Source organism: Hippopotamus amphibius, chromosome 16, assembly GCF_030028045.1.
Source record: "Hippopotamus amphibius kiboko isolate mHipAmp2 chromosome 16, mHipAmp2.hap2, whole genome shotgun sequence".
In the NCBI taxonomy this organism is placed as follows: Eukaryota; Metazoa; Chordata; class Mammalia; order Artiodactyla; family Hippopotamidae; genus Hippopotamus; species Hippopotamus amphibius.
Window position 1 is genome coordinate 17,140,258 of NC_080201.1, and position 14,183 is coordinate 17,154,440.

At 35.4% G+C, this 14,183-nt stretch overlaps 2 protein-coding genes across 12 annotated transcripts in view; one reads left to right on the forward strand and one right to left on the reverse strand.

The window, feature by feature from the left end:
• NFAT5 (nuclear factor of activated T cells 5) overlaps positions 1-14,183 on the reverse strand; it is a 120,808-nt gene that overhangs the window by 25,260 nt on the left and 81,365 nt on the right. For all 10 annotated transcript variants that reach the window (XM_057713282.1, XM_057713281.1, XM_057713284.1 and 7 more), the window contains 2 exons: positions 5,830-5,964; positions 5,652-5,704 (listed from right to left, as the gene is read on the reverse strand). In XM_057713282.1, the coding sequence (XP_057569265.1) occupies positions 5,652-5,704; positions 5,830-5,964 (188 nt within the window). The remainder of the gene's footprint in view (positions 1-5,651; positions 5,705-5,829; positions 5,965-14,183) is intronic.
• Positions 9,100-10,545, forward strand: LOC130839243 (heterogeneous nuclear ribonucleoprotein A3-like). Of its 2 annotated transcripts, XM_057713291.1 has the most exons (2): positions 9,100-9,853; positions 9,998-10,545. In XM_057713291.1, the coding sequence occupies exons 1-2, from the start codon at positions 9,100-9,102 to the stop codon at positions 10,171-10,173; spliced, it is 930 nt and encodes a 309-aa protein (XP_057569274.1). In that variant the 3' UTR covers positions 10,174-10,545. The 2 variants fall into 2 exon arrangements, with proteins under 2 accessions (XP_057569274.1, XP_057569273.1); XM_057713290.1 differs by having other exon boundaries at positions 9,100-10,545.

Consider the following 14,183-nt stretch of genomic DNA (forward strand, 5'->3'; position numbering starts at 1 on the left):
AGAAAAATGGTACAAATCAACCGGTTTGCAAGACAGAAATAGAGACACAGATGTAGAGAACAAACATATGGACACCAAGTGGGGAAAGCGGGGAGGGTTGGGGGGGAATGAATTGGGAGATTGGGATACCAAATAATATACTCTAAATATATGCAGTTTATTTATGTTAACTGTATCTCAATAAAAGTTCTTAATAAATAAAGTCAACAGGGTTCAGTACCCAAACCCTAGTAAATCAAAGTCATTTGTGTGTGTGTGGCAATAGTGGTAGAAGCATCCTTCTAAGAGAAGGGAAGAGCTCCATAAATGCTTCAATAGCACTTATTCAAGAGGACTGCATCTTCTTAGAAGATACCCTGAACCAGATTTGATTTGTTCTCTTCTTTCCTAGTATGTTATAGTATTGGGAAGGAATGTCAAGGGGTAGTGATTATGCTTTTCGTACTGAGTATGTGACATGCAGGAGGCCTACGGTGACAGCTGAGGATGAAGTGAGTTTGATGACGTTTTTCTACTTAGTATATGGTAGCTGGTTGACTCAGCTGAATAGAACATATGACAAATGAGGCCAAGATTTCAATTTTTGAGCACCTAATCTGTTTCTAAGCCATCTTAAAACACTCTCTGAAATATCACATTATAAATTTAAAAACAGCTTCTTATTTATGGCATTAATAGAATGCTTCCCGACTCCAGTTAGCCATCTCAAAAAAAATCACACTTTTGTATATCCACAGGTATTGGGGGCAAAAATCTGAAAGTACATACTCAATTGCACATGAGGCCATCAAAAAATGTACCTGCACTGATCCAACTTCTAAGAAACAGAATTTTAAAATCTTGTCCACCTTCATTTTTCCTCCTTTGTTTTAACACTGCAATTACATCACAAAGCAGTCCTATCTACAATTAAGGAGATGGTTGAATGGATGGACTTGTGAAGTATCTTCCCGGTCTTAAAATTATATATTTGGCAAATACAACAACTGAAATTATTCTTCTGAATAAAAACCTGTTTCTTGGTAATTAGTAACAGAATTAGTATCTAAAATCAGATGCATATTTTATTTAAAAAAACCTTTTACTCCACTTGCTTTGGAGAGTGTATTTAAGCAAATCTAATTTGAAACCTTTAAAAAACCAAAGGAACCTATTTTCATACTAATTCTTCATACTTCCTCAATCTGAATCTAGACAGTCTACAAGTGATTTGAATTACAAACTGAAGTAAATTGTGAGTAGTGATAGTTAAGAGCAATTAACTACCACTGAGCTAGGAGTACAATATAGACAGAACACACAAAGAGTTGGGAGGCCTGTGGCGTAGGTAGAACGTTCTCTGAGGTAAAAAGAGAAGAATATCTGAATTTTAATTTCTTAGAAAAATCTGCTTGGATTCAAAATAATGACCTTCTTTTCCCCAGCAGATAATCTTTTTCAGAGCTTACAAGCCATGATGCTAGATACTTTTTTACTCTCCTAAGAGATAATTTATCATCGCCACATTCATTTTGCAATTGGGGATATATATGGAAAAATAATAACTGGAGACACAAAACAAAATTCCTAATAAAACCAATTTTAAAACACATAACCTCTAAACTCTCAAGTCTTTGTTTAGTCTAGTTGTTCCCCCAAATTCTGAGGATCTTTTGGGCATTTCTTCAAAGAACTTTCTTTCCATATTTATACTGAAAATTCCATCTTTTTCAAAGCTCCACCTTATTTTTTTAATCTTACACTCTAAAAAATGCAATAGAAAGAACCCAGAAGACTAAAAGTTAAGAAATGATAATCTGTGCAATTTTCTACTGACGCCTATTTCGTATTTTGTAAAATGAGTTATATTTAAATCAAATTATAGACCTCTGATACAAATGGACTTATTTACAAAATAGAAACAGACTCACAGACTTTGAAAACAAACTTGTGGTTACCAAAGGGGAAAGGTGGGAGGGAGGTATAAAGCAGAAGTGTGGAATTAACATATACACACTACTATATATAAAGTAATCAACAAGGACCTACTGTATAGCACAGGGAACTCTACTCAATAACGTATATGGGAAAGAATCTGAAAAAAGAATGAATATATGTATATGTATAACTGAATCACTCTGCTGTACACCCGAAACTAACACAACATTGTAAATCAACTACATTCCAACACAAAATTAAATTAAAAAAATAAAAGAAGCTAAAAAAATGTATAGACTTCTTCTTAGTTTCTGAAATACCTATTTTTAGTTTCTAGTTTCCTTTTAAAATCACCTCCACATTTCAAGCTGCTCAGCTCCCCTGTTTTCTCTCAAAACCAACTTATCTTAAAAAAATATATATATAGAGAGAGAGATTGATTTATCTTTAAGATATGTACCTTAGATATATATTTACTTTAATAGGCAATTAAGGTCCTACAGAATTTATCTAAAGTTGCTAAAATGGGAGTAGATATGATGACCACGCCTATAGCATTTGCTACACGTGAGCATGAGACATATTATGGCACTGACTGGAAGAGCCAAATATTAATAAAAAATTATTTTCCCAGACTTTGTTAGATTCAATTTTTAAGTAACAGAAAAAGTTTAATACTTGATGAGTTGATTTTGTGGTTTCAAATGAATAGCTATCACAATTATTCATAATTACAATTTGTAAAGCTGTTTATCTTTAAATGGTCTTTTTCTACTGTACCATCTTCTGGTCATTTTTTTAATATTGCAGAGGCCCTTTCAACTTTTCATTATAGGCCTGATATTTCTTTACTGACTACACTCAAAGTTTCTTTATTTTTAATATATTTTCTGATCATACTTCCTGCTACATGTTTAATTTTTGTGGTTTTTATTTTTCTTTAATATAATCTCTAGGATTGATTCTTTATATCTCAGCTCTGATTCCATTCTAAAACACTTCCCAGAAAGCCCCGGGGGGGGGGGGGGCGCGAATAGAAAGCTTTCTCTGAAAAACATCAAACATTTTTAATGACTAGCAGAACCACAGAGTTAATGCAAAGATCATATTATGATTTATTTTGTTTACATACTTGTTTGCAAAAACCCCAGGACCTCTAGATATAGCCACCAAATAAGAACATAATTCCTTTCCATTCCACCACATCTTATTTTTATGATTATTCTTCTTTAATCTACTGTAGCCGGCATAAACGCCTTGAAAAAAAAAAGTGCTTTAAAAATATAACTACCCCATGCCTCAAAGGTAAAGAAAAAAGGAAAGAAGGATGGAAGGAGAGAGAAAGAGGGAGAGGGGGAGTGAGGAGGAGGTGGAAACAAAGATGAAATATTTGGTTCTATATGAAACAGCAAGTTAAAACTATAATTTGTTGGGGTTATTTTATTAATATTTTATATAATTTATAAGGCAAGTCTCTTGGTCTCCAGAACTAGTGTTCTTATCCACAAAACTGCATCATAGGATAAGGTAAGGAATAACAATTATAACAGAATACTACTAGCAAAGGAGTTTACATCAATCTAACCAACTCATCAAAAAACAAAGCATGTTCATGGCACACGAAAGTATTGCATGGATAAATTAAGCTTTGGTCAGGACCAAAACTACAGGCAAATAAGAACCTGGTTGAAATTAGGGTTTGAAGTACACTCAGAAAGAATAAGGGACCTCAGACCTCAGATTCCTCTTTTTCTTCAATGAACCAACAAGTTTTTCATGAGTATCTATTAAGTGCTTAATATTATAAAGAACACAGAGGAGTCATAACACACTGGCCCAAACTTCTAGGAGTCCTCCAGAGTAAGCCCTGTTTGTTCTTGGGGAGTGGGAATGGTCTGATCAACAAGTTATACAAGAAATCATAAAATGCTGGAGTTAGAAGGAGCCTCAAATAATCTAGTAAAAGAGTTTATTTTATAGATTAGAAAACTGGGGCAAAAGAGCGACTTGTCTTACACAGGTAACACAGATTGCTAGTGACAAAGCAGGTACTAGAACTTCAGTTAAGATTAGTCTAGCAGAGACTATTCAACGGTAAATGTGACAAGGTAATGGCGGCTGAATCCTACTATCTCTTCTTGACGGCATGTAGTAGCATAAGGCTAGAGGAAAACTTTCTACACAGCATTTGTCTAGGTATATAGGAAGCTCCACTTTACATGATGCTATGTAGTGAAGAATTAATTTAATTCAAAGTGAGGTCTAGTCTTTTCTCTTGGCTACTGGAAGGTGATCTCTAGGCCCCTAGAATGTCCTGTCTGATAGAAGTATCTTTGTTTGTTTAGGGGTTTTGGCCACTGAAAAGCCTAACAGTGTGATTTGTGAAGAAGGCTTTGAAACATGTCATATTTCCAACCTCTGGTGGAACTGGAGACTAAAGGTTAGTTGCATGAGCAGTATGTAATCCAGCCCAAATAAAAACTCTGAATACCAACAGCCTGGATCATACAGAGTACTGCCTATGTTGTCACACATCAATGTGCTGAGAGAGTAAGGCATCCCTGAGGACAGGAAGCTTCACCTTCAGGACCCTCCCAGACCTTACTTTATGTGTCTCTCCCTTTGGCTGGTTCTGCTTTGTGTTCTTTTGCTATAATAAAACTGAAATGGTTAAGTATAGTGCTTTCCTGAGTTCTGTGAGTTATTCTAGCAATTCTGAGGGGGCAATGGGAACCCCTGAATTTGAAGCCAACTGTTCAAACGTGAGAATGGCCAGGAGACCCCTGAACTTGTGGCTGGTGTCTGAAGTGAGAGCACTCTTAGGGAGCACTGTACCCTTAGCTTTGAGTTTGTCAATATATCGGATATAATATACTAGATATATAATGTTTACAGTTTTTATTAAATTTTTTTAAAACACAAAGGAATTTAAAACAATTAAACCACAAATGAATTACACATTTTTGATAAACTGGCCACAGATTTTCTAATTTTTGCCTCTTCCATCTCTCTGCTTGCTTTCATGTGCTCTTTTCTATTCTCATCAGCATTTTATGCTAAATTTTAGGCTTTGTGTATTTTATACATCAGTTTGTTCCTGCTCCTCTGTTCTTTATAAACTGTACTTATACATATTAGTCTTCTGCATATGCCTTCTATTTGATTCATTCATAAGTTTGTCCTTCTCTTTCGCTAGTTTCAACTTCTATGAGGTTGGTTCTGTCTGCTCTACATACTAATTCTTAAGTCAGTTTTTTATCCTTGTTTTCAAGCTTTTTTCCTTGTTATTTGAAAAACAATATATAGCAAGGTTCTACAAATATAGACTCTTTAAGTGTAACAAGTAGTGCTTCTGAATGCAAAAAGGTAACTAACAAATATAAAACACCTGGCACATAGCAGGTACTCAATAAAAAAATTTTCCCTTTGATTTAATTAAATAGTAGGTTAAGATAATCCAAATCCTCAGAGCATATAAATATTAGGAAAGAAATGTTTCATTTATTAACAATGGTAATTTGCTAATGCTTTTAACTTTTTCAAATAGAGAACTGTCATTTCTAGCATAAGTGGAATAACTCTATTTCAGTTAAAGAAACCCAAGAAAGAAACTTTAAATGATTTACGTTAACCCCATATGAAGAAGAAATTTAATCTGTTGATTTAGGAAAATTTTGGAGCGAAACAATTTCTCGGAGAGTAAACAACCAAACTATAAAAAGTTTAAATTATACCTGATGAAATAATTCCATGTCGATTTCAGCTTCTGACTTCCAGGAGTTTTCATCTGATTGAAATAAAAACAGTGACTTACTAAAATTGTGAAAAGTGTTTTACTTTGTAGCTACAACTATATCTTTATGACAAAGTGAAACACACAATAATTTCTAAGGCAGTATTATGCCTACTTACCAGAAACATTTTCTTGGAAGATAACTTTAGTTCCTTTCAGAAAGTTCTTGCCAATTAAAAATACTTCTTCCTCTCCTTTCACTGAACAGCTATGTAAGCTCTTCTTTAAGATTTCTGGCACTCCTGCTGGCTGCGCTGTAGGTATATATAAGCATTTCATAAAACGAACCACCAACACTTATTTCTTATCTAAAATCAACTCTCAATTATCCAGTTCTATAACTTGTCTTTGTTGACCCCTGAATTTGACTTCTTTTATTCCGCAAATTTCACCATAACAGAAAACAAAGAAAAAACAGAAAAGTCAGTATTAATTTTTAATAACTCTTGTAAGATTTTATAGGGATGGATTAATATCTACAATGACATTTTAATTTATTGCGTCATCTTTGTTTTCTCACTACAGGAACCAAAAAAAAGGTGTAAAATATGAACTTGGTCATGTTTTTGTCTTACTATTAAAAAAATTCAATTCAAAAACAAAATTCTCTCACAATCCTAATATCAAAAATGTCAGCTATGCTACGCCATTACAAGACTTCTGAGGCAATGTGAGCCTCTGGGTGGTATTGAGAGTATCGTAAAGGATCTAGACCCATGACTCAGAGGCCAGAAACCAAAGAACACCTGAAAAACAGATTGTATCCAATTCAGAGCAATTCTTTCTACCAGGGGATCTCCCTGAACTAGGATACCCTGAGGTCAAAAATAAAATGCACTTGTTTTTCAGTTACAAAGACTAACTAACCACTAGTACAGTTAACAAAGAGATTGACAAGTATTGAGTAGGAGCAAGATCTAATAAATTGTAACTGGCCTACCAACTTCCTCATGTCATGATTCCCTTAAGAAAATTTAATACGAACAGCTTAGTAAAACAGGTTCCAAAGTCAAGTGAATCTGGAATTAGAGTTAATTAAGCAAAGCTAAATGAACAAAAGGATTTCTCCAAGCATTTCACATTCTGATGAACACTGTAAAAATCCAAGCAGTGGGTACAAGTACAGTTTTCCCAACACATTTGACTCCAGAAACATTCTTCCACATTGATGCCTAAGGACTAGTTTTCTTTTTTTTTTAAAACATTAATATGCTATGCTTTTTTTTTTTCCCTTATAAATTTATTTATTTATTGGCTGTGTTCGGTCTTCGTTGCGCATGAGCTTTCTCTAGTCGCAGCAAGTGGGGGCTACTCTTCATTTCAGTGCGTGGGCTCACTGCCATGGCTTCCCATGGCTTCTCTTGTTGTGGACCTCGGGCACCAGGCGTGTGGGCTTCAGTAGTTGTGGCACACAGGCTCAATAGTTGTGGCGCACAGGCTTAGTTGCTCAGCGGCATGTGGGATCTTCCTGAAGCAGGTATCGAACCCATGTCCCCTCCACTGGCAGGCGGATTCTCAACCACTGAGCTACCTTGGAAGCCCTAAGGGCTAGTTTTCTACCAGAATACTCCCAGGGATACTGGTTCATGCAAATACATACCTTTTAGGTACTCAAAAAAACTGCTCCCTGAAGATTAAGCATGTTGAAATAGAATACACTATTTGTTGTTTTAGTAAACCCTAACAACATATGTACTGCAAAGGTAAACTTAAACACAGCCATATAACTCATCAACTTCTAAACTAATGAGATAGTCTACTAAACTTTAGGGAAAGTTTAAGTTTTTTTCTCATTAGATACTTACATATTTAATAGTTACTATCATCTTCATAAGGAAGAAATATAGAAAATTATTCTTGTCAAAATACTTACTGCCCCTTTTTCCCTAGACCCAACCCTTCCTTGTGGGAAGGTCTTGCTCCACTCAACGTCATTCTTGCTCTACTCATGTAAGGACTGGCCATATGACTTGTTCATATAATGAAATGTGAACTGAAATAATGTGCCACTTTCAGGCTTTCAGAGCCCTACATGGTTCCACCATCACCTTTTTTCTCCACTACAAAAATGGCAATTAACCCAGAAAGGGGTAGTTTCTAAAGCCTGGTTCCCAGAGTGAAGAAAATGGAGCTGCTTCCAAACTACAGCCAATATTATCATAAAATGAGGGAGAAGTAAAACTTTGTTGTGTAAGCCACTTAGATGTTTTGGTTGTTACTGTAGCACCATTTAGCCTCACTTATTAATACAAACAAGTATCTTATCCTAATTAAATATCTAAATGGCAAATAATATTTTCAGCAATGTCTGAGAGTTTAAGAGAAATTGTGATGGTACACTGCCTAGAACCCACAGGGTTAATGTATGAACAGAATAGAAACAGTTATTGGTCATACACTGGTAATTATATACCCTTTAAAAATAAAGAATTAACTGAACTAACTTACAACTTTTGGAGTAACACTGGAACTAGACACTTGTTTTTATACAACATTCAAGAAAAATATGACAAATATTATTTTGATTAGAAAACAATAAGAGGGGAAAAATTATATGAATATATTGTATTAACAAAGTGAATGGAAAGTCTATAACCTTTCCCCCCACTCTCAACACACTACATGAAAATCCCACTTCACTCACGATTATCAAAACTTTTTTCCTACCTCATTTTTTCCTTTCATGTATTAAAGGCAGAAGATGGCCAAATGAGACCTCTCTGAAGGTACAATGTGTATTTATCTTTTATATGCTTGTATTTACATTACACAAAGAACTAGTCTGTTCAAGATAATTTAACTTTTAACCTTAAAAGGTCTCTTCTATTAAAAAATTTAATGGTTACCTAACAGGACATACACCATATTAAACAGAACTGAAGTCAGGATTATTTAAGCATTAACTGTTTTATTTTTATCTTTAAGTAATTAGTAAGCTAACTCTTGAAAGTGATCACATTGCTTTAAAAAAATTATAATGAAAAAAGCAGCCACCTCTTTGGCATTATAAAAAACAATGTACTTTTAGATGTTGTTCAAGTAGTGGCCTCAAAAATAAAGCTGAAAAAAATTAACGACCATCTGAATACTGAAAAATAACAAAGCAAATATTTCAACCTGTCATAAGAATTAGTAATGCTTGTTAATGTCTGTGAAGAGAAGAAAAGTTTACTCAATGATACTACCCCTTCTCTAAAGTTGTGGAAGATCCAGAAATAAGGAAAGCAGGAACTCATTAAATTCAGTAAGATTTAATACAATAAGCATTAGTAAGATAAAATCTAATATACATTATATTGAAAAAAGCTATGATTAATTTTGCCATATTAAAATATTATCATAGGGTCCCATATTGAACTCGAGTTGGAAGAGGCAAGTCCGGTCTCAAAATGGAGGGCCATGATCCAAAGGAACCAGAACAGTTGAGAAAACTGTTTATTGGTGGTCTGAGCTTTGAAACGACAGATGATAGCTTAACAGAACATTTTGAGAAATGGGGCACACTTACAGACTGTGTGGTGATGAAAGACCCCCAAACAATACGTTCCAGGGGCTTTGGTTCTGTGACTTACTCTTGTGTTGAAGAGGTGGATGCAGCAATGTGTGCTCGACCACACAAGGTTGATGGGCATACAGTGGAACCAAAGAGAGCTGTTTCTAGAGAGAATTCTGTAAAGCCTGGTGCCCATCTAACAGTGAAGAAAATTTTTGTTGGTGGTATTAAAGAAGATACAGAAGAATATAATTTGAGAGACTACTTTGAAAAGTATGGCAAGATTGAAACTACAGAAGTTATGGAAGATAGGCAGAGTGGAAAAAAGAGAGGATTTGCTTTTGTAACTTTTGATGATCATGATACAGTTGATAAAATTGTTGTTCAGAAATACCACACTATTAATGGGCATAACTGTGAAGTGAAAAAGGCCCTTTCTAAACAAGAGATGCAATCTGCTGGATCACAAAGAGGTCGTGGAGGTGGATCTGGCAACTTTATGGGTCGTGGAGGAAACTTTGGAGGTGGAGAAGGTAACTTTGGCCGTGGTGGAAACTTTGGTGGGAGAGGAGGCTATGGTGGTGGAGGTGGTGGCAGTAGAGGTAGTTATGGAGGAGGTGATGGTGGATCTAATGGATTTGGAGGTGATGGTGGCAACTATGGCGGTGGACCTGGTTATAGTAGTAGAGGAGGCTATGGTGGTGGTGGACCAGGATATGGAAACCAGGGTGGTGGATATGGTGGTGGTGGTGGTGGAGGATATGATGGTTACAATGTAGGAGGAAATTTTGGAGGTAACTATGGTGGTGGTGGGAACTATAATGATTTTGGAAATTATAGTGGACAAAAGCAATCAAATTATGGACCCATGAAGGGGGGCAGTTTTGGTAGAAGAAGCTCGGGCAGTCCCTATGGTGGTGGTTATGGATCTGGTGGTGGAAGTGGTGGATATGGTAGCAGAAGGTTCTAAAAACTCAGAAGAAAAGGGCTACAGTTCTTAGCAGGAGAGAGAGCGAGGAGTTGTCAGGAAAGCTGCAGGTTACTTTGAGACAGTCGTCCCAAATGCATTAGAGGAACTGTAAAAATCTGCCACAGGAGGAACGATGATCCATAGTCAGAAAAGTTACTGCAGCTTAAACAGGAAACCCTTCTTGTTCAGGACTGTCATAGCCACAGTTTGCAAAAAGTGCAGCTATTGATTAATGCAATGTAGTGTCAATTAAATGTACATTCCTGAGGTCTTTTATCTGTTGTAGCTTTGTCTTTTTCTTTTTCTTTTCATTACATCAGGTATATTGCCCTGTAAATTGTGGTAGTGGTACCAGGAATAAAAAATTAAGGAATTTTTAACTTAAAAAAAATATTATAGAAGGGTGGATACTAAAAAAGTATGAAAACTGATATTATTAATTTGATCTAGTATATATATATTGTCTGGAGAAATCTAAAGGTGTGAAGAATGTAAAGGGGGATGATTCTTCATCCCCTTAAAAATAAACAAATAAAAGACAATGGATCCAATGGCTACTGTTAAACCAACAAGTACAAGCAGGACTGTTTTCCTAAGGTCACAAGGCACAACATAAATTCTGGCATTAGGCTTTCTTTCCACTGAGTGTCTCTAGATGGAAGATCAAGTATCTGTTTCCTCTCCTCCCTTCCACCTCTAGCACCTTTTGGCCCCTCTTCCTTTTCTACCTCCCTCTCATCTTCCTGTTTCCTTCTACCTCCCATTCCAATTCTAACCCTTCTAACTAACCTATTTCCTTTTCACCTCTCATTCTACCCCAACTGCTCTAACCTGCCAAAAACGTTATATTCACGGAAATAAACACAAACCATAAACCCTTAATGGAACAAAGATTCTTATTTTTAATTTTTTAAATAAAAAGATTTTAGGGGTCCTTTGTTTCACGATGTATGATTTGTAATCTTTACTTTTCCTCTCCCCTCACACACCCCACTCCAGGGCCTAAGTTCAAGCCTCAGGCTCCCTAAAGAGATCAGGAGAAAATTCAAACTCTTCAGCTCAACACACAACTCTTTATGAAAGATCCTGCCTAGCTCTACTAGCCTCAAATCTTATAATTTCTTCACAGATATCTTTTTGTTCCAATCACATCAAACTCTTCTATTTTTTTTTTTTATTGATTGATTTTCTTAAATTTATTTATTTTTTGGCTGTGTTGGGTCTTCATTGTTGCGTGAAGGCTTTTTCCAGTTGTGGCATGCGAGGGCTACTCTTCATTGTGGTGCACGGGCTTCTTAGCGCCGTGGCTTCTCTTGTTGTAGAATATGGGCTCCAGGCACGCAGGCTTCAGTAGTTGCAGCATGCAGGCTCTAGAGCACAGGCTCAGTAGTTGCAGTGCATAGGTTTAGTTGCTCTGCAGCATGTAGGATCTTCCGGGACCAGGGACTGAACCCGAGTCCGCTGCATTGGCATGGGGACTCTTAACCACAGCAACACCAGGGAAGTCCCCAAACTCTTTTAAATTTCCTTATAAATGGAGTACATTTATACACTGTTCCCTCTGCCCAAAATGACCTACACGTAAACTCCATTCTGCCTAGCTTACTTCAGGATATAGCACAAGTTTTATCACATCCAAGCAGTCTGGATTAGATGTTCTTTTCTGTTTCCACAGTACCAGTACCCTATTCATGTACCTACTATATATAGCCTTTTTATCATTTTATAATATAATGGGAAGTTTACTTGTCTGTAAATACTCCCATTTTAATATCTATTTATTTGGCTATGCTGGGTCTTAGTTGCGGCTAGCGGGATCTTTTAGTTGTGGCATGGGAGATCTTTAGCTGCTGCATGAGAAATCTTAGTTGCAGCATGTGAGATCTAGTTCCCTTGCCAGGGATCAAACCCAGGCCCCCTGCACTGGAGTGTGGATTCTTAGCCATTGGACCACCAGAGAAGTTCCAGTATAGGGTTTCTTTTTGAGGTGGTCTTTAAAATTTTCTAAAATTAGATAACGGTGGGATTTCCCTTGCGGAAATCCAGTCCTCTTTCTAACTGTTTAATTGAGAGTAAAGTTGGTATTTTCATCTCAGTTTTCCTAGCTCCTATGTGTCTAACTCCAATTACAAAAGGAATGTTAACTTCCTAAAACCTCAACATACATGAAAGCACTTTAAAACCACAGAGTATAATACAGAAATAAGGTATTACTATGAAAAGTAGTATTAAAGTTAATGCCTTTTCCTTTTCACCTAATATTTAAACAAAAATAATTTAAAAGTAATAAAATTTTAAAAAATATTTCATTTTGTTGCCAGTTAAACAATAAAGCAACATAGTCTGACCACCTACAGATTTCTGGGTGGTATATTTAATAAAAACCCATGAAGGTTAAGTGAAATTACATTTTGGACGTAGAATGATGACAGTCATTAAAAACAATGAAGATTTTTAAAAACCATATCATTAACTCATTAGGAGGAAGGATCTACACACTCTTGCCTAAATGATTAGATCTAGTTGATATTCACAGAAATACTTTAAGCTAATTATAAAAACACAGTTTGCATGAAATTTTATGAAAACAGTAACAGTTAAGAAGCAAATATGAAAACTATCATGCAAATTTAACTGCAAATTAATGATTATTTTAGCACTTTCTCTTCTAAAAGAGGCATGGGAACTATTATTGCAAAGGTACCTCTTTCTTTAAAAGAAAATACTGCCCATGTTTATCTAATTCAGTTTCACCAAGCATATGGCAAGATAAGTGTCAAATAGTCAACTAAAGGAATAAAAATTTATATCTTACACCTCCACAATAAAGGACACCTTACAAAAGTAAACAGAAGGGACAATATAGGTATTCAAGTAAAATTCCCTAACATAAATTGAGATCTACTTTCTAAATTCATAAAAAGTCTAAATTACACAACACAAATCTCATAGGTAGAGGAAACAGTTTTCTAACATAATTTCATACTGTAACCACAGTCCTAACCACCCAGAGGCTATGGCTGGGATGAAATAAATCATTCACACTTTGTTTCAGCACTGCAATTTTAAGTGATTGTGGTGGCAATACAGCACAGTGGCTAAAGAAGAGGCTTTTGATCCTGGTCTCACTATTTACTAGCTATGTGACCTTGAGGAAGTTATGTAATATCTTTTAAGTCTCAGTTTCATCAACTGTAGAACAGAATCCATAAAAGGCGATGGTGAGGGTAAATGATATAATCCTTACAAAATGGTTAATAAAATCTGCAGCATATTGTCAGAGTTCAAAACATGGTAATTTTTGTTATTAGCTATATATACCTTCCACTACATGCTGCTGCTTCTTAGGGCAATAATATCTACCTCAGACACAGCCTCCTAGGGAGAAAACAGTTTTTTGCAATGTGGACATCTGTTAGCATTAACAGTGATAATTAACAAATGATAACAATAATTCCAGATGAAAAATTTCAGAAAATCATGTTTTCTGTTTCTTTTGTATTTTCTATCATCTTTAGCTAGATATATTTATACTTTAACAATACCTTAATGAAATAGAAAATAAAGAAATGAACTAATGAAAGAAGAAACAAACAATTAAATAAACTTGGCAACCATTCCCCAGTTCCTGCTAAAGCAGTATGATCTGAATTATCTAGCATCTCCTGGATCTGGCCTTCAGAGAGTGGCTATGATCATGCTCAAAATATTACATTACATAAAAGAAGAACTGCATATGCCCCACTAAAACTGAAAACTCCATCCTAGTAATACTCAGGTTGAGACATATTGTGATTTATAGTAAATTAGCACCCAAATTAGAAAAGCTTTAGAACTCAATAAACCATCTATAGATTATTTACTCTGTCCCTATCTGAACACAATAAAATGGACATGGAATTTACAAACTTTAAAAACACCATATTTATAATTGAACATTATAAAGAAATAGCCCAAGGAAATACTAGTATCAACACAAATTTTTCATAATAATGAAAAATAGAGAAATC